General features: G+C 36.4%; 2 protein-coding genes across 2 annotated transcripts; both read right to left on the minus strand.

Moving 5' to 3' along the window:
* Positions 1-3,261: 3,261 nt before the first annotated feature.
* Positions 3,262-4,437, minus strand: LOC141594490 (putative F-box protein At1g58310). The gene has a single exon (XM_074414506.1). The coding sequence runs from the start codon at positions 4,435-4,437 to the stop codon at positions 3,262-3,264; it is 1,176 nt and encodes a 391-aa protein (XP_074270607.1).
* Positions 4,438-13,962: 9,525 nt separating this feature from the next.
* Positions 13,963-15,198, minus strand: LOC141594492 (F-box/LRR-repeat protein At2g42720-like). The gene has a single exon (XM_074414507.1). The coding sequence runs from the start codon at positions 15,196-15,198 to the stop codon at positions 13,963-13,965; it is 1,236 nt and encodes a 411-aa protein (XP_074270608.1).
* Positions 15,199-20,569: the final 5,371 nt, after the last annotated feature.

Below are 20,569 nucleotides of genomic sequence, written 5' to 3' on the forward strand. Positions count from 1 at the left end.
CCGAATAGTGGACATCTTCACAACGGGAGCAAAAGTTTCCCCGAAATCAATGCCCTCGACCTGGTGATTACCAAAAACAACGAGGCGCGCTTTGTGACGCTCAATTTGACCATCCGATTTATACTTGAGTTTAAATACCCAACGACAACCAAGAGCCTTCTTTCCTGGAGGTAACGCCATTAATTCCCATGTACCATTTTTCTCAAGAGCGGTGATTTCTTCTCGCATAGCTTGACACCATTTTGGGTCGGTTATGGCAACCCGAAAGGATGTAGGTTCAATCCCAGCCGTGATAGCAGCTAAGAAACCACGATGAGGAATTGAAAACTTATCACAAGTAAGATAATTAGTAATAGCGTAAGGCGTACCTGAGGAGGAGGATGGTGAAGTCACGGTGCTGTCGGGAGAGGACGGAGGTGTGGTGGATGGACTGGTGGTGTCAAGAACAAAACCACGCAAACGAGTGGAGGGAATTTTCAGACGATGTCCACGCCCAAGAGGCCCTACAGCTGCGTCATTAGAAACATTCTCAGACGGAGGAGTGTCAGGCGGAGTACCAGCATCATTAGAAGGACTAGTGTCGGTGTTGCCCTCAATATCAGATACCGAGGCAGACTGATCAGTGCTCGAGTCAGGGGGTGCATTATCCGTACCCGTAATAGTAGTAGCAGCTTCTTGAGCGGTGTCAAATGATGACGGAGTATCTGGAATTTCAGAGGAGGCCGAAACAGGGGAAGGAGTAATTGCATATGGAAAATAATTCTCATAAAAACAAACATCCCTGGACACCAAAAATTCACCCTTATCAAGGTCATACACCTTCCATCCTTTCTTATTAACCGGGTAACCCACAAAAACACACTTACGGCTTCGACTTGCGAATTTGTCACCCTTAGTATATTGATTATGAGCGAAGCAAAGGCAGCCAAAGACTCGGATATTAACATAAGATGGAACAACCCCGAATAAGAGCTCGAAAGGCGTCTTTTTATTGAGAACAATTGAGGGAGTGCGATTAATAAGATGGGCAGCTGTGAGTATGCACTCACCCCAAAAACGAGTGGGTAAACCGGCCTGAAATAATAAAGCCCGCGCCACATTTAATATGTGACGATGTTTCCGTTCTACGCGACCGTTTTGCTGTGGCGTACCGACACATGAGGTTTGAAAAATTATGCCTTGTTTGTCGAAAAAATCAGCTATTACATTAAATTCGGTTCCATTGTCAGAGCGGACCATCTTAATCCGTTTATTAAACTGAGTATTAACCATTGCAATAAAATTGAGAAACATAGTGGTGACTTCGGTTTTGTCGAGAAGAAGATATACCCATACCGCGCGAGAGTAATCATCCACTATCGTCAAAAAATACTTAGCACCGCAAGAGGAGGGTGTGCGATAAGCACCCCATAAATCACAATGAACCAATTCAAAAAATGTCTTTTGCCTTATTATTGCTTAAATCAAACGAGTGTCTAGCTTGTTTGGCGTGATGACAAACATCACATGGAACATCAGAATTAGAAATGTTTTTACTAACAGTAGGAAGTAAATGAACTATCTTATTTGAAGGATGACCAAGTCGCTTGTGCCATAAATCAAAGGAGTCGGCAACGCTCACCCGATGCACACTCGCTGTCCGTCCCACCACACTAAAATAATAGAGTCCATCCCGCAGCTTACCGGCTCCAATCCTCGTCCTCGATGAAGGGTCCTGAATGGAGCAAGAGTCATTAGTAAAACTCAAAATATAATTGGTGGTGGAAATAAGTTGGGATACCGAAATTAGATTACAGGTGAGAGTTGGAACAAGTAAGACATTGGACAATATTAAATTATCGCTTAACCGAACGGAGCCGGCCATTGTGGCTGTGATGCTGTGTCCATTAGGTAAATTAACAGGACAAGGCGGAATGGAAGAAATATCAGTGAACCAATTAATGTCACCTGTCACATGTCGGGAGGCTCCCGTATCTATTATCCAATCAAAACACATACCGGAAAGACGGTCACCAAGAGACGGGGAAGAGGCACCCATCAAAACATTAACCCGAGCAGACCCCGAGGAAGACGAAGATGCTGCTGAACCAGTGCGAGCACGCTGTCTAGCACGGACTTCTTCAACGGTGCGAGGACGATCTCCCCACCAGTCCGGGAATGTGCCTGTTTTGATAAAGCAAGACCCAACTTCATGACCCGTGCCAGAGCAGTGAGAGCAAATGATTTTACGCTTTTCAAGACGTTCGGCATCGCGAAGAGCCCGCCAGTCTGTGGGTCCAGAAACAGCCGCCTGTGTGCGTAGTGCATACGCCATGACATCCACAGGAGCAGCCGGAGCCCTGTTTACACCGGTGCGGAGGCGCTCTTCTTGAAGAACCATCTGTGCAGCACAATTTAAAGAAGGCAAAGGATCGAGTGCTAAAATGTGGGAACGGATGTTAGCATAAATTGACAAATCCAAACCCATTAAAAATTTGTGCAAGCGCTCCGAGTCTTGACGAGTGAGAGCGTCTTTAGTAATACCACAGGTGCATTTTCCACAAGTACAATTAAAAACGGGTTCATGAGCAGCAATATCATCCCAAAGCGTTTTTAATTGACCAAAATATTCGGTGACGGACATACCTTTAGACTGAGAACAATCATGGAGTTGAGCCTTAAGACCATGAATTTTAGAGCCGTCTACGGTGGAAAACCGCTCAGCCAACTCGTCCCATAAAAGACGAGCATCTTCAAAGTAGGAAATATTACTCTTAAGGGAAGGATCAATGGAACGCATAAGCCACTGAACCAGAGTACAATGAACGACGACCCATTGGTCAAGCATAAAGTCGTCAGTCGGCTTGGGAATAGAGCCATCGACAAAGCCATACTTGCGTCTCGATTTAAGAGATTGCTTCACCGATCGACTCCACTCCTCATAGTTATCAGTCCGAAGAAGGACATGAGTGATGGATAAACTGGGAACATCATGATTACCCAGATAAAAAGGAGACAAAACATCAATTGTTTTGGAAGTAGAAGAGTGGACCATGGTACCATCTCCATTCGTCATTGTGAATCGAAGAGATGACGAGGAAGATAGAAAGAAAGAGGCGGAAGAAGCGTGTTTAATTTAGGGTTGAGAATCGAACCAATGAACCTGATACCATGATAAGAGAGATAAGAGAGAATAGGGTTTATTATTGAGTTTGTAATCGTATGTCTTTCATTCATGAATCAGCCAAATATATAAGCTTACAAGATAACTAATCCCATAAATCAAGGGATTACAATAACAATAATAGTCAACAATATCTCGTAAACAAGGCATATAATATCGTATAATATCAAGTCGATATTATATGCCCAATAGATCTTAATATGCTTCAATTCAGGACAATTTATAAGGGATATGGTTTTCAGGTGTGGAAATTCCGCGACACTATTAAAGAAATCATCAGTTATGCCAGAACCATCGACGAACAAATTAACCAAGTTGTTACAAGAATTAGAAGCCATCTTAATTTTGCACTTTGTCGAAAGGTTAGTAAGTGTCAAGCATTGAAGAGACATTGCATTAATCTCTATTAGATCAAGATTATATATGTACTCAACTTTAAGCTTTTTTAATTTCGAAAGCCTTGGAACTCGGAGCACGTTAAACCCCTCACACAACCATAAAAGTTCGAGCTTTTCCAAAGCTGGACATTTAGCAAGCAGGGTCTCTAGCATATTCTCGCTTACATTGAACCGCGCTAGACGTAAGTCTTTCAAATTGGGAAGATCAATTGGTACGTCGACTTTTTTTTCCATATCCAAGTAACATCCACATAACTCCAGCTTGGTTAAAGTTTTCGATTCTAAGATAGGAAGACAATTTTGCAAAGCATAAGACCACCCAAGGTTGTCGATCCAATAATCAAGCTCGGTAACATTGTGTTTGACAAGCGAAAGACATCGGGATACAATAAGTGCACCATAATCACGCATCTTAGAGTCGGAAATCATAGGTACATAAAGGGATATCTTTTTCAAAACCCGCAAAGATGGGTTCTTTTTAATGTATATTTGCAAAAGTTCATCCATCATTTGCAAATATCCAACTTGTTGATGATCACTTTTCCAAGCATACGAATCAGTATACTTATAATAATCAGTGTTATCGACTGTCGATTCAGAATCGTCTTCTTCCTCCTCCGCCTTTTGAAAAATAGAAGAATAAAGGTGTCGCTTTTTGGGATGACTAGTAGGAAGTCTCTTAAAATAAGAGGTAAATTGGTCATAAACGTCAACCCCAAAATCAAGAAAAGGAAGGGAGACCCAAGTGTACCTCCAAACAGAAGACAAAGAGCTTGTACAAATCGCGTCTTTCATACAAAGGGATGATAATATTTGTTCCTTAATTTCTTCGGGCATCTCGGATATTCTTTCTCTTTTTGCTTCTTCTTCTTCCATCTTGCTAGATTACGAGGGAAGATAGGCGGAAGCAGAATACAAATATCTAATTTCTTAATACCAGTGATAATATTTACAAATTCTTGTTTAAGACGACGGGCTTAAGTAGTACTCTGTATACTACTTTCCTAATACCAGACTAATATACTTTCCTAATACGATATGACTCATATGAGATAATTTGATTATCATAGGGGTTGAGTTGGTATTCCTTAAATTCGTGGCTTTAATTAGTGACGTTAGGCAACAGAACAACCGCACAAGCTAGGAAGAACATGTTATAGGGAGCATTGATACCTCTTGTTAGGCTTTGTTGTACCGGTGTTCATGGCACATAATAGTACGATATTGCCCCTTTAGGGTTTAACCTCCGGGTTAGCCTATATAAATGTATGTAGGGTGCTTGTATTATTCATTCCACCTACAGTGGCAAATTACCCCCATAAGTTTGCCTATATGTGCAACTAACAACTACTATCCATAATTTAATTGATAATCATATCATATCATATATTATATTAAAGCTGAAACCATCAGCCTAATAAGATGACACGTGTCAATAGCCTTATAGTGTGCCACGTGTCAATAGCTGTAATTCTAAGACTTAATTAAAAAAATTAAAAAAAAATCAAATTAATCGGAAAGGATATTTTGTTTAGTTACGATATTAGGATAATCTTAGAATATCTTTTAAAGAATATATCATGCTGATTGATTGACTTAAAATTGACTAATTAAGTTTTAAATCTGACTAATTAAGGTTAGAATATACTCATAGTGATATTTTAGAATAATTTTTAGAATCCTCCGGTGAGTTAGAAAAAAAATCTTACTTAAAATACGAGATTTTAAACTGATTGACATGATTATATAAATCGCGCTATTTCCTAAAAAAATGATTGTTCGGATTTGAGAATATTCTCATTCTAATCAGACTATATTTTGACGATTATGAACAATTCTAATTCTTAAATCTATATTTACAAAATTTTAAGGCGACATTATAAAATAAAAAATTAAGAAAATAATAGGATACGTATACATGTTTACTTGATTGACATACAAAAGGCAACTAATCACGATATAAATGATCGGGGCGGAGGGAGTATGAGATTTCAAGCAATTTTCCTAACAATGCATTTTAAGTACAATGTGAATATTATAATAATAACAGTGATTTGAAAATTTAATAGTGTGAGTGTTGTCATGATGTATTCCATACGTTTTAATCAATTTTTTGTAATTATTAAGAAGCATATATATTTAATTAAACGTAAACAAATGACTGAGACGAGTATAGTAAATTTAAGACGCGTTTAGATATTTTCATCTATCATATAAAAGTGAGAAAATGTAACCTAACAAAAGGGCGATGATAAAATAACTTTTTCAAAAAATAAAACCAATTGTAGAGTCTCTGTTAAGATGATACTATTTGTCTTAAACTTAAGACGGGTTAAGTACATACCACTTGAGTATATAAAAAGGAAAAGTAATATATTTATCTTATATACACAGATGGTATGATACTTGGCCCGTTTTAAGTATAAGAATTTGTGATCTTTCAATTGCTACATTTTTTAACAATTGTATGATTTCTATACAAGAAAAACATAATATCACTCCCAAATTACTAATACCACTCATGTTTTTGAGATAATGAAATACAAATTAAGTTAGTATTATTTTCAATTTATATTATTTTCGATTTATATAAGTTGTAGTGACTTAAAAAATTATCTACAATATATAACATTATGACAATGAAAGTTAATGAGTAAATAAGGTGTTAGCAAAAAAATGTTTTATCCATTTAAATTTTATTGTTCAGTTCCTATTCTAAATTTGCATGACAAAATGTTTTACAATGTTGGCTCAATAAATAAATAAAATAAGTATTTGGCTACTTGAAAGGCGAATGAATAAGAGGTATTGATGGTGGAGGTAGTGATAGGGGAGGTGTCACGGTGGGTGGGTAATGATGGGGTGAGGAATCACACATAAGTTATGAGAAGGGTTGGGGTCGCGTGTGGGGTGAGGCCGAGATAGTGGTTATGTTGGAGGTGCAGGACGAAGGGGATGGTAGGGGCAAGATGGGGTAGGATAGTTGGGGGAGGGGGGGTTGTGGGAAGTGTTGAGATAGGGGTACAAGAGAAGTAATATTATATAAAAAAAAAAAGTACAATAATAAGAAAAATTAAATGTGTATTGCGTAAATAAACAGGTTAAAAAACTACAATAATTTTACATTCACTTTTCAGATTTCACCTCTTATAACTTAAAAAGTCGATACGAAAAAAACAAAGTATTTCGAATAAAATTAAATAACATAAACTTATTAAAACTGTCAAAAATTTAGTTATTTACTATTACAATACTTTCTGTTACCTACACGGGTTCAAAAACTAGTACATGTCTATAAGTTTACAAGAAAATATTATTGACAATTCTATTTACAAAATGTCTTAATTACCCTTTCATTTACTAGCTACTCACCCTCACCAAGTTACTTGTCACCATAACCAATGGTTTAATGGCTGTAAGGCCTCTCTGAATGGTGTATTCCGAGAAAAAAAAATCGATTTCGGGCTTGAACAACCCTCTAACAATCCAGCCCAAAATTATGCGTAAAGCCTTCATAGAAACAAAAAATTGTTCATTTAGATCTCATTCAGCAGGTTATAATTTTAAAAAAAAAAAAATTATGTGGGTGTATATTCTATGATAGAATAATTTGTATACATATCTATTTAGCAGGTTATGAATTATGATTTAACGAATACCCAGCAAAACAGATAAAATGTGAGAATGAATATTGAAGAAGAGAGTAAAAAAGACATCTCCAAATGTAATAATTGCCAATAATATTGTTTTTATATATTTTTAAGAAATATTGTCATTGAAAATAAGGATAGGAGTTAATTGCACCGAAATGAAAGCTAATGGAGCAAATTTACTACAATTAAAACATTAGGCAAATTTATGGGATAATTTGCCACTTTCCCGCCTAAAATATAATACTCCCTCTTATTCCGAATAACTGTCTCATTTGGACAATGGCACTGAAATTAAGGAATGGAGTTAAAATAATGAAAAGTATTGTCTAGGGGTAAGAATATAGGAGTTAAATAATGAAAAGTATTGAGTATATATATGTTGGATTAATCTCCCAAAAACTCCAACAATTAAATGGTGAAATAAAATGTATTGATGTTTCCAAATGCATATGCGTAAAGTGTGTACGTTTTGCAAGATGGAACATATAATGCATTAGAGGTTATTGAATTGTTTTAATGAGAACAATTAATAAGTTATTATAAGTTTTGAGAATGTGTAGTATAAAAGGCAATTGGTGCTAATAGTTTTATACACACAAAATATAGAGAGACAAATTAATATTATTTGGTGAGAATACTTCTTGTTCTAAAGGAGAGAAAAGAGAGTGTTCAACATCCATTAGAGATAATAAGGGTGAGATAAAGTTTGAGATAGTGTGACAATACTAGTGTGTGATTGTACCCTAAGAACTTTGTAATTCTTATTAGTGAATTAATTTGTCGAGAGAGCCGTGGTTTTTCCCCTTAGTTGAGAAGGGTTTCCACGTGAGAAATTGTGGTATCACTTTATTTGCTCTTACTTACGTTCGTTGTGTCTGCTCCTTCGTAGTATCGTTGTTGGGTGAGACTCTTCCCGCACCGGGTTTACAGGACGCTTCCCCAACAATATATGATGATTTAGGGGTGGTTGGGTGGTAAATAAAGAAAAGAGTCAAGGGTAGGAAAGTCAAATAACATGTTCAAATATGACAAATGAAACAGTTATGTGAATAGACGAAAATGGCAAAGGGGACAGTTATTCGAAATAGGAGTGAGTACTATTGTTTACATACAATTATACAAATACATACATGTAATTACTATACTCCATCCTACTGCAATTTCAGGAGTATCGTTGGAGGATATTTACTCTTATAATTACTTATCGAGATTTGTTCTCAAAGTCGTCAAATTAATAAAATAATGTAAAATCAATAGTTTTACATCTACCAGGGGAAAAAACTAAAGAGAAGGAAAAAAACATTTAGTTTACATCTTTGAATTTATAACCTTTATAGTCTTGTATTCCATTTGATTTCATCTTCTTCCTGATCTGAATTCTAGTCATTCTAATATTTGATTGAGGTATTTTGGAAAGAAGTTAGAATCCTAAATCCTATGGATTCAAACTCAATTCCTCTATGTTTATTTTTCTTGTTAATCTCGTACTTCCATGGTTTCTCATTTCAATCAATTTCAATCCTAAACAGTGAACCGAACGACCCCTAAATATTCTTAAACCTTATTTTTTTCGGCTGAAAAATACTCAACCGAACTAATAAATTGAATTGAAGTAATAGAGCTGAACTGAATCCCCACTAAACTAAAAGAATAAGAAAGCTCTAATATTTTCCCGCCTAAATGAATATTCCATATTTGGGCTTCATTATATCCTATCTACAATTGGGTCAAATTGCGTAATTCCATATAATTCTATTCCATTTACACATTTATATGCCTACAACTGGGCCAATACTGATTAATTACATACAATAACTAACCTACTACAAGATAAGAGCATTCATATATTGTTTTTACTTCTAAAACGAAAAAAATTTCCAATAATATATATTTTTCTTACACTTTAATTTAATATCTATTTCTACTCTATACAACGTGAACATTTAAATTTTGTAATTTTTTTGATTTAATATATACATAAGTATATTTATTACAACACAGATACACACAAAATAGTTTCAGCAATTTTATATAGAGTAAAAGTGTTGAACATTCTTTTTTTCTATCTCTTAATACAAAACATTACTAATATTAAGTTTTATTCTATACTAAAATTTCAAATGGAGTTAAAATACGTTAAATATAATTAGATAATATTTAAATTCTCTAATATCCCTATCTAAAAAACCGCGTGTGCGCGGGATTTATACTAGTTATCTAGTAACATATAGAGTCTTTATTTGTATAAGGTTCTAAGTCCTAACTGAATTACCTAATAACATATAGAGTCTTTATTTGTATAAGGCCCTAATAAATTGAACGACCCCTATATAAGGTCCTAAGTCCTAACTTACCTAGTAATATATAGAGTCTTTATTTGTATAGATTTATGTTTGGTTAAGATACTAATATTTACATATTAGATGTTTATTTTATTAAGTGTAAATATTAGTAATATATAGAGTCCTTATTTGTATAGATTTATGTTTGGTTAAGATACTAATATTTACATATTAGATGTTTATTTTATTAAGTGTAAATATTAGGAGTTATGTTAGCAAGTGTTGAGACTCTTAATGTTGCTAGGTAAGTTAGGACTTAGGACCTTATATAAATAAGGGTCACTAGTCATTGTTGGAAAGTAAGAGTGTATGCTTAATATCCCGAGTTAAGTATAGTTGGAAATCTTGGCTAGTAGCTAAGTGTTGGAGGATTGAGATTGTATTATTGTTAAGGTTTAAGAATAATAATACAGGTTGGGTTGTGGGTAATCCCATAACAAATATATTGTGTCTTTTATATTATTTGTACCAAAAACCCGAACAGTTTCAAAAACAATGAATAACTATTGACCGAGACGGAAGGAGTAATATTCAACAACATCATGGACAAAGTAGAATAAGCCACAAGTACAAGGTGTCTAAATAATTCATTGTCACGAGTACAACTATATTAAAGAACATGTAAGCATTGATATCCTATCTCCATTTTCCCGCCAATGCTTTGATGAATCGATTAGGAGGGATCGATTCATGAAACAATGTTTATACATCCACCGTCCACCGAGAAATTTTTTTTTAGGAGAATGACATAATTTGGAATGCCATAGAACTTTGTCAATGGCCAAATCACAAGGACATACACTTATTGAAAAGAGGGGTGAGGTATCCCTAGTTTTGCAATTAGCCAGTTGATGTCGCGACTCTTACGTCTACTAAAATTTCCGATGAACAACAGCTTCGGAGTGTCAAGCTCAGTCCAACTCAAATTTGGGCAATCCATAACTTCAAATCTTGTAAGAGAGTTGGAGGTGATCTTAATATGCTTCAATTCAGGACAATCTATAAGGGATATGGTTTTCAACTTTGGAAATTCCGCGACATTATTAAAGAAATTATCGGTTATCGCACAGCCATCGAGGAACAAATTAACCAAGTTGTTACAAGAATTAGAAGCCATCTTAATTTTGCACTTATTTGTATTTGTATAAATATCTTGATAATTCATCAATAATACTTGAGCTTTTCTAAACCTTATACAAAGTTGCTCTCTCTTTGCGCACAAAAAGTAGTCCACCGCCGAAATCACGGAATCTCCAGCAACGTGAGAGAATCTCGATTCGTTGCATTTTAGGAGGGAAGTGATCCATGGATTTCGGGGAAGCTGTTGTTTGGGTGGTGAAGACGACAACAAGGCAGGTGTGCCATGTAAATCACACGAGAAAACCATGGTTTGGTCGTGTATGTCACATGAACCTGGGCACCGTCGTGTACCCGTGTGCAACGTACGAACACGCCTTGGTGTTGTCGTCTCTTGTAATAAGAATTTATAATAGTTGCGCCTCAACCACCACCTTAAGGTTTTGGTTGAGATGGCTCATCTATCATGGTATCAGAGCCAGTGTGACCAAAGGTCACGGGATCAAATCTTGGTAACCTCAAAAACTCGAAGTGGAAACCCAGCACACGGTAGGAGGAGCCGGTGCACAACTAACCACTCTTCAAGCCCAACGGGCATTTGAGTGAGGGAGCGTAATAGGAATTTATAATAGTTGGGCCTCAACCATCACCTTAAGGTTTTGGTTGAGATGGTTCATCTATTATCTTGTACATGAACCTTCCCTGGTCAAGTCGTGGATTCAAGCGAAACCTCCCCCCTCACATTGTGTGTTTCACACAAACAATAATTCATCGGCTAACAGCGCACGGTGTGTCGATTGTAGTGGGCAATAGTTAAATAGAAAGCTCATCTTCTTGATTCAGAAGTATAATTACAAGCAAATTAATAGTGAATGTGATAAATTGTTGGGCAAATTAATTAACTGTGAATTGGATAACTTGTTGGAGTCGTAAATTCAGTTGTCTTGAAGTTCCAAATATATCTAAGTGTAGGCTTAGCAATGTAGGGATCGATCAGAATAACGCATGTAAATTATTGTTGCATGTGATTGAATTCAAATTGTTTCAATGGTTTATTCAAGATTATACGGAGTATATTTTACAAAATCGGATATGGAGACGGGTATTAAAAGTGGGTAGAGAGAACCACTCAAAAAAAATTTAAAGGAAGAGAAAACATTCACTTAACTTGATACAACTTGTTACCGTAGTCCGTAAGTAACATTTAAATACAGCAGCTCATTTTAAGAAGATAGAGTATGAAGGTGGAATTATTTTGAGAATAACAAAAGGTGGGAGTATTTTAGAAAGAAAGGTAAAAGGTGGGACTATTATTATCAATTATTCCTTTTATAAATATTTCTCATATTTTAAAAGGTGTACATTAATTAAATGAAGTTAGAAAATTAGTGGGCCCTTGTGTACTTGATGAGGTGGCATCACCAAATTGCTCTAAATAATTTTGCTTTAATAAAAGAAAGACCTAATTCCTAATTCCTAATAATATTAATTAAACGAGGAGATATAATATGAGTAAATATCTAATAACTAATTTCTTAATACCAATAATACTACTTTCTTAATAGAAAATAATTCCTAGTACAATAACAATATTTTACAAAGTATATGAGATAATATGATTATCCTTAGCCGGGGTTGAGTTGGTCTTGTTTAAAATTGTCTTACTTATTAGGGATTTATGTAGTGACGTTAGGCAACAGAACAACGGCACAAGCTAGGACGCACATGGTATGTGGGACTGTGGGAGCGTTGTTGATACCTCTTATTAGGCTGTGCCGGTGGCCATGTGTGACGATCCGCACACTTGAACCCTTAGATTTATTTATACTTATGTAATTTCTTTTCCCTTGTACATTTGTAGTAAGTATTTTCTTAGTAGTTTTAGAATAGGTTTCCATAAATAGGTATATCGCTATTCTGAACTAAACTTGTAAATTCAATGTTTCCTGCTACCAGGACCAAACTATCAAATTTGTCTCTATGAGAGGTGCTAGTCAATGAAAAACCGCTTCTCATCCAAAAGCTTGTTGTTGCTTGTTGCTTGCTTTCAATAATCGTATTGCTTACTTTTATTGCTTTCGTGTGCCAGACTTGATAATCGTGACTAGGATTCCCGACACACACCGACCCGAGACCCGAGTATCGTGCTAGTGGGCGATCCCTCACTAGTACGAAGATCCTTGTCGCTTGCATCTTGCCTTGAGACGGGCAAGGGTGCGCGCCACGGTCCGGCAAAAGTAGCAGACCGTGACATTTGGTATCAGAGCCCGGTCTTCGGACGGGCGTCTGCAAGTCGCATTTGTTTATCGAGATCGAGAAAATGGGCGAAACAATCGAGGACCGAGTGGATGCCTTAATGGACACAATCGACGTCAAGCTTCCCAAACTCGAGAGCATCGTTATGCGGATGGCTGCGAGCCTCGAGGAGTTGCAGAAGACGGTTTGTGACCTTGAGACGAAGGTGGACGGGATGAACTCCCGCATCGAAGCGATCAGTGGGCGATCCCTCACTAGTACGAAGATCCTTGTCGCTTGCATCTTGCCTTGAGACGGGCAAGGGTGCGCGCCACGGTCCGGCAAAAGTAGCGGACCGTGACACCATGGCACATTTTACGATAGTGTCCGCTTTGGGCCTAACCCTCCAAAGTAACCTATCATATTCACATATTGCAGCACCTAAACCATCTTTACGCGTCAAACTAACATTGGCCTCTAGCAAGGCATATTAATTACATAGACCCAAGTGAGTTAATTCATATAGAATAGTGGACATAACTCCTTCACGTTCTCCGAAAGTTATCTATTTTCATTTTGAGTGTATTACTCAATAGTTATCTATTTCTGTTTATGGTAGTCTTTTGTCGTCTACATTCCATATGTATACTGTTATGTGTCTTGTGTGATATCCATTTTTCTTTTCTTAATCTTTGTGTCAAAATCAATAGATAACTATTAGTCGAGACAGAATGAGTAATATACAACAACATCATGGACAAACTAGAATAAGCCACAAGTACAAGGTGTCTAAATAAAGTTGTAATGATGTTGGTGAATAATTCATTGACACGAGTCACGACGGTCTTCATGGTTTTGGATCCTCGTCTTGGAGTCTTGGACGACTAAAATTATGTTAAAGAACTTTGATGAATCGACTAGGATATCCTATCTCTATTTTCATGCCAGTGCTTTGATGAATCGATCGACTAGGAAGGATCGATTCATGAAACAATGCTTATACATTCACGAAAAAAAAAATTAGAGAAAGACATAAGTTTGGAATGCCATAGAACTTTGTCACAGGTCGAATCACAATTCACAAGGACATTTATTTATTGAAAAGAGGTGAGAGGTATCCCTTGTTTTGCAATAAGCCAGTCGATGTCGTGACTCTTACGGCTACTAGAATTTCCGATGAACAACAGCTTCGGAGTGTCAAGCTCAGTCCAACTCAAATTTGGGCAATCCTTAACTTCAAAACTTGTAAGAGAGTTGGAGGTGATCTTAATATGCTTCAATTCAGGACAATCTATAAGGGATATGGTTTTCAACTTTGGAAATTCCGCGACATTATTAAAGAAATCATCGGTTATGGCACAGCCCTGGAGGAACAAATTAACCAAGTTGTTACAAGAATTAGAAGCCATCTTAATTTTGCACTTTGTCGAAAGATTAAGAAGGGTCAAGCATTGAAGAGACATTGCATTAATCTTTATTAGTTCAACATCATATATGTACTTAACTTTGAGCTTTTTTAATTTAGAAAGCCTTGGAACTCGGAGCACGTTAAACCCCTCACACCACCATGAAAATTCGAGCTTTTCCAAAGCTGGACATTTAGCAAGCAGGGTCTCCAGCATATTCTCGCGTACATTGAACTTTGTTAGACGTAAGTGTTTCAAATTGGGAAGATCAATTGGTATGTCGACTTTTTTTACCATAGCCAAGTAACATCCACGTAACTTCAACTTGGTTAAAGTTTTCGATTCTAAGATAGGAAGACAATTTTGCAAAGCACGGTATGAATCCTCAGGGCAGTAAGGCCACCCATAGTAGTGGATCCAACAATCAAGCTCGGTAACATTGTGTTTGGCAAGCGAAAGACATCGGGATACAATATCAGCACCGTAATCAATCATCTTGGAGTTGGAAAGTATAGGTACATAAAGCGACATCTTTTTCAAAACCCGTAAAGATGGGTTCTTTTTAATGTATATTTGCAAAAGTTCATCTATCATTTGCAAATATCCAATTTGCCAAGCATACAAATCAGTGTTATCGACTGTTGATTCAGAATCGTCTTCTTCCTCCTCCGCCTTGTGAAAAATAGAATAAAGGTGTCGCTTTTTGGGATGACTAGTAGGAAGAGTCTTAAAATAAGAGGTAAATCGCCCATAAACGTCAACCCCAAAATCAAGAAAAGGAAGGGAGACCCAAGTGTACCTCCAAACAGAAGAGAGAGAGCTTGTACAAATTGCGTCTTTCATACAAAGGGATGATACTATTTTTTCCTTTATTTCTTCGGGCAACTCTGATATTCTGTCTCTTTTTGCTGCTTCTTCTTCCATCTTGCTAGATTATGAGGGAAGATATGCGGAAGCAGAATACTTCCTAATACCAATACCAATGATAATATTTACAAATTCTTGGTTAAGACGGGCTTAAGTAGTATACTACTTTCCTAATACAATACTAATATACTTTCCTAATACGATATGAGATAATTTGAATATTTGATTATCCTTAATAGGGGTTGAGTTGGTCTTGTCTAAAACCGTCTTACATAGGACTTTAATTATTAACGTTACGCCGGAGAACAACCGCACGAACTAGGTAGCACGTGTTGTATGGGAGCGACGATACCTTTTGTTAGGCCCTGTTGTGCCCCTGTCCAGGACACATAATAGTACGATATTGCCCACGTAGGGTTTAACCTCCAGATTAGCCTATATAAATGTATTATTTGGCTGAAAAAAACTGAATTGAAGTGGACTGCACTGAAATAAGAGTTAATTTGTAAAGAGATGAGTTGAACTGAATGAAGCATAACTGAATTAAATAGAGTTGAACTGGATTGAAATGACCTGAAATTTTATGTTCAAAAGAACAAGGCCTTACTGCGTTACTACCGCCATTCGATTCAACCGTCAAAGAGGGTACGAAGTACTTTTTAACATGATTAAATTAAATCTAAAAGAATAGGGCTTTTAATCGTTACTACCGCCATTCGATTCAACCGTCAAAGAGGGTACGAAGTACTTTTTAACATGATTAAATTAAATCTAAAAGAATAGGGCTTTTAATTGTTACTACCGCCATTCGTCTCAGCTCTCAAAGAGAGTACGAAGTACTTTTTAACCCGATTAAATTAAATTTAAATTTCATAACCAAAATATAAAGGTATATTCAGATCAATCTGGTACATGGCAAGTACATGCAAACATTGACTTTCTCGATTAACTAGTCAGCAATGGGTTGACTTTACTCGATTTTCACAATCCAGATTGTTAATTAATTACTCCATAATTAAAAATTTATAATCCCCAAGTTGATCACATTAATTTAATCCACCATGGTTCCCTTCTTAGCCTATATAAATGTACACAAATTCTCAATTTGTGACGGACAATATGAAGGGACCGCGGCACATTACATGTAGCAGCGGAAGACAGAAACGCGGTCCTCCTGAGACCTATTGCATTTAAAAACTTGTAAAACTGAGTAAAGGGACACATACTATATGTGTAGACAATAAATTGGTCTAACCCCGAAAATACGGAGTCTCTAGTGTATCCACACCGGTAGATAAACTAACGTTCTCAACCCTTGAGACGACCTCGGAATAATATAGAAACAATTTCTCACTTTTGTATTTATACGAGAGACAAATTTCTACAAACAAGTTTTTGTTGTATATCTAATAACTCACGGCCCAAGGCACAATTTATAGGCAAAGGATCCTTGGCCAACAAGAAATGAATTGCGTGAGTCACATCCTTAACAATTAAGGATTACTCATGGAAAAGGCACGTTGACATGCAAAATCAAACTTTGCCTTTGATTTCCATGCATAACGTACGTGGCCTAGATCAATTCATTTCGGTCCGTCTCTCTTACAAACGTCTTTCCGATATTAACTATATTTCCGTGTTAGCGGACAATATAAAAATATGTCGTCGAGATTATTTAACTTTATTATCTCATAATAAATTAAATAACCGTAAACGTTAAATATCACACCGTAAGTGTGTGACCACATAGGTTCATCGCTAAACCGGTAATAATTAATCTCATTAACTATTAATCGAGGTTGGCGTCTAACAACACTCCCCGACGGCCGGATAGTGTGAATACCAATATTCACTGTACTTCACTGTACTCGAACCTGGTAAAGGATCTCGTATTTATTTCCCCGTCGTTCCAACTCCGGATCATCTTAGGGTATGGTTTGATTGTCAAACCCCACTAGACAACCGCTATGTTACATGTCAATCATTATTGGTCGGGAATGACTTTAAGAAACTCCTTTCTTAAATCATTCGTCTACCCTCGCCAAGGTTTTTATATGACCAATAAGATTAATGACAACATAGAGTTCAAACTCATTACCTTTGAGTTGACGGATTCCATCTTGACTCACCACTAATTACATAGGTACTTAATTATACCCAATGACCATTCAACTAGCATTTTTACACACTAGGTGTCCGGTATCTAAGTACAATAAGTAGTCTATTAACTACAATGATGATCTCAGGTCAAAGGATAAAATATACAATTACTCCTTAAGAGAACTTCCACATTGACAAAGATAGGTAATAATAACCATTTGGGAAATCTCACTTTGTTGATCACGTTCAATAATCATATCTCCATATGCATTATCTATATTATAACTTTAATGAATGAGATCCATTAATACTCATCCTATGAGTACCGTTATCAATATATTGGTCTATCCGGATTATCATAGTCCCATTCTGATAACCCCACGACCAAGAACACTTTTAGACTAAACTTTATAATACTCGACTCTCATTATCATAATCTCCATTATGATGTCAAGTATACCAGTTTAATCAATGATTTATCATCGTATTAATACCTTAATAAGATAATAAGAAAAAGCCATCTAATTATTAATCTCCATTAATAATTACACTGTATGAAATTTGTTCAAAAAACGTTTCATAACGATTGCTCTGGGGCATAGTTCCAACAATCTCCCACTTGACCTAGAGGCAATCGGTCATGAACCTTGATCCTTGATCCATTTGCACTTGTCAAACTCCTTTGATCAAAGCACCTTAATGAAAGGATCGACATCGTTTCTTTCCCTTACACCTGATGAATTTGAACATCTCCATGTTCGAATATTTCTCTAATCAGGTGAAATTTCCGAAGAACATGTTTAGATCGTTGGTGGTCCCCTTAGCTTTTTAGCCTGTGCAATAACTCCTTATTGACACATAATAGAGGAATACCTTCCTCTACTGAAGGAACAACACCAAGTTCAGTTAAGAACTTTCTTATCCAAACGACTTCCTTAACAACATCACATACGGCTAAGTACTTTACTTCGGTTACTGAGTCAGCTACTTTAGCTTTTATAGAACTCTTCCAACTCACTGCTCACCATTTAAGGTGAAAGCATAACTAGAGATAGACTTGCTATCATCCTTATTCAATGCAAAACTTGCATTAGTACAGCTAAACACTTTTAGCTTACAATCTCCAAAAATGAGGAATTGGTCCTTAGTCCTTCTCAAGTACTCAAGGATGGTTTTCACCACTTTCCAATGTTCCTCACCCGGACTGTCTAATGCCTACTTGCTACTCCTAGCAGGTAAGCCCCATCAGACCTTGTACAACATGACAGTGTACAAAGATTGGGAGAGCCATAGCAGCTTCCTGAATCTATCTCCATAGATTCTCATTCCAAGAATATAAGCCGCTTCTCCCATATCCTTTATGGAGAACTGTTCAGATAGCCAAATCTTTGTCTCTTGCATGGTTAGCACATCATTTCCTATTAGCAATATGTCAGCCACGTATAGCACTAAGAAAATTACTGTGCTCCCACTAGCCTCCTTTGAGAAATATTAATCGGAAAGAAAACAATCCAATAAGAACATAATCATACATCATCATGATATGGACTTCCTCATAATGATATATAAGAATTTTAAAACATGCATGAGCCCCCTGGTTGTCAGGTCGTTTCTCATCATAATTAAAATTTATCTGATTTTATCTTATAAAATCATTCCAGGCTCTACACTACATAGTCCCCTGGTTGTCAGGTCGTACCTATCAGTGTAGTTGAGTTTATCCACTCTAGTGACAGAAAATTAATAAATGTCATACCCTCTGGGTTGTCCAGACTAAAAGTACAAGATTAGTTAACTTTTCTTCACCCCTGTATCACATACAATAGACAATATTATTATATCTCCGAACTACAAGCCCCCTGGTTGTCAGGTCGTATCTTGTAAACGAAAATAAAATAATTTTATTGTCTACCTGATCAGTGGCAACCTTTGACAAAATATCTCATATTTTATCAATTAAAACTCAATAATCTTTAATTGGTCAAGTTTTAATGTCATTCAAACAATTTGAATAACACAAGTGCTTATATCAAATATTAGCACTAACAATTATATCTAATATAACTGTCGTACACAGTTATTGCATAACCGTAGTACTTCATGTTTTATGTGTCATTTAAACAATTTAATAACACACTTGGCTATATCTAATATAACCCAACTGATAAGACTAACCCTCATATCCCATACAAGAGTCGGCTCCTATCACCATATACTTTGCATGCTAAATAACAATCATAAGCTTTAAAACAGCTTACCCACTAATATGTTACTCAAACATTACAATGACATTATATTACCAATAAATGATCAAAATGCAATGCTTGAAACAATGATTAGCACTAAAGTGGAAATGCCTTTTATATCCACATAATAGACCAAAGCTAATTACGCATGCATGTAATAGTTTCGTTACTCAACGAATTGCGAGAACCATTCTCGCGAGACCCAAATTTACAAAATATAAATGCAAAATTGGCTCTGATACCAATTGAAGGGACCGCGGCACATTACATGTAGCAGCGGAAGACAGAAACGCGGTCCTCCTGAGACCTATTGCATTTAAAAACTTGTAAAACTGAGTAAAGGGACACATACTATATGTGTAGACAATAAATTGGTCTAACCCCGAAAATACGGAGTCTCTAGTGTATCCACACCGATAGATAAACTAACGTTCTCAACCCTTGAGACGACCTCGGAATAATATAGAAACAATTTCTCACTTTTGTATTTATACGAGAGACAAATTTCTACAAACAAGTTTTTGTTGTATATCTAATAACTCACGGCCCAAGGCACAATTTATAGGCAAAGGATCCTTGGCCAACAAGAAATGAATTGCGTGAGTCACATCCTTAACAATTAAGGATTACTCATGGAAAAGGCACGTTGACATGCAAAATCAAACTTTGCCTTTGATTTCCATGCATAACGTACGTGGCCTAGATCAATTCATTTCGGTCCGTCTCTCTTACAAACGTCTTTCCGATATTAACTATATTTCCGTGTTAGCGGACAATATAAAAATATGTCGTCGAGATTATTTAACTTTATTATCTCATAATAAATTAAATAACCGTAAACGTTAAATATCACACCGTAAGTGTGTGACCACATAGGTTCATCGCTAAACCGGTAATAATTAATCTCATTAACTATTAATCGAGGTTGGCGTCTAACAACACTCCCCGACGGCCGGATAGTGTGAATACCAATATTCACTGTACTTCACTGTACTCGAACCTGGTAAAGGATACTGTATTTATTTCCCCCCGTCGTTCCAACTCCGGATCATCTTAGGGTATGGTTTGACTGTCAAACCCCA

The sequence above is a fragment of the Silene latifolia genome, chromosome 8 (genome assembly GCF_048544455.1).
Source record: "Silene latifolia isolate original U9 population chromosome 8, ASM4854445v1, whole genome shotgun sequence".
NCBI classification, from domain to species: Eukaryota; Viridiplantae; Streptophyta; class Magnoliopsida; order Caryophyllales; family Caryophyllaceae; genus Silene; species Silene latifolia.